Here is a 948-nt window from a genome sequence, read left to right as displayed (position 1 = left end):
AGCCAATGCTGCTCTATTTCCCTTAGAAAAGAGCAGACCTTCCAGAGATATCAATGGAACAGGGCATACATAACATAATGCCATAAGATTAGACACAAATCTTCATATCAAGTTAGGACAAGGCAAATCAGTAGGAAAAAAAAAGGATCCCAAGAACAGGTAAAAAAAAAAAAATGAGATACTCCAACTCCTACTACTAGGAGTCCTACAAAAACAGACAAACAAAATGCCAAAAAAAAACTTTTCTAAAAAGTCAATTTTTACTTTTTAAGAAACAATTCATTATACCCATGTGTGCATGCAAATGATAAAAATCAAAGCTTGGTGATGTTGATGTACACCCTTAATCCTAGCACCTAGGAGGCATAAACAGGTGGATCTCTGAGTTGAAGGCCGGCCTTGTCTACAAAGTAAGTTCCAGGAATGCCAAGACTACATAGAGAAACCCTTGTCAAATAACAACAGCAACAAAAAACAAATAAAAACTGAACCAAAAGAAGCACTGGTAGCCTGGATTATCAAGGGCAATCCTAGTAATAGCAGAATGGATATATGCTTAGCAGTTGTTGTCATGAATGACTCTGCACCTCAGGATCAAAAGATAAGTGGCAACCTTATTAGCATCACAGCGAAGGCAGTGGAACAGGTTACTAAGAGCAAAATGGCGAGTGTCTTCATTGGCCGACCTCACTTCTGCCAGTCCCATCCAAGCAGGGTAGGCATTTTCTTCAGCTCCAGGATGAACCTAATCACCAGGCAGACATGCATTATTTGTACCTTCCTTTCAGGTATGTGTGCACATGAATGCCCGTGTAGTGTTTATGCATATTAATTTGAATGCAGTGGTCAACGTGGATACAGTTTTTTTGGGTGCCTCATACCATGCCTTCCTTCCTTCCTTCCTTCCTTCCTTCCTTCCTTCCTTCCTTCCTTCCTTCCTTCCTTCCT

The 948-nt window shown here is 40.4% G+C and overlaps 1 protein-coding gene across 1 annotated transcript in view; it reads right to left on the bottom strand.

Moving 5' to 3' along the window:
• Positions 1–556: 556 nt before the first annotated feature.
• Positions 557–948, bottom strand: part of LOC101988251 (prolactin-like) — a 6,024-nt gene continuing 5,632 nt past the window's right edge. The window contains exon 4 of the mRNA XM_005354991.1: positions 557–745. Within this exon, the coding sequence (XP_005355048.1) occupies positions 557–745 (189 nt within the window). The remainder of the gene's footprint in view (positions 746–948) is intronic.

Source organism: Microtus ochrogaster, chromosome 16, assembly GCF_000317375.1.
Source record: "Microtus ochrogaster isolate Prairie Vole_2 chromosome 16, MicOch1.0, whole genome shotgun sequence".
Lineage (NCBI taxonomy): Eukaryota > Metazoa > Chordata > Mammalia > Rodentia > Cricetidae > Microtus > Microtus ochrogaster.
This window is presented reverse-complemented; position numbering and strand designations above follow the sequence as displayed.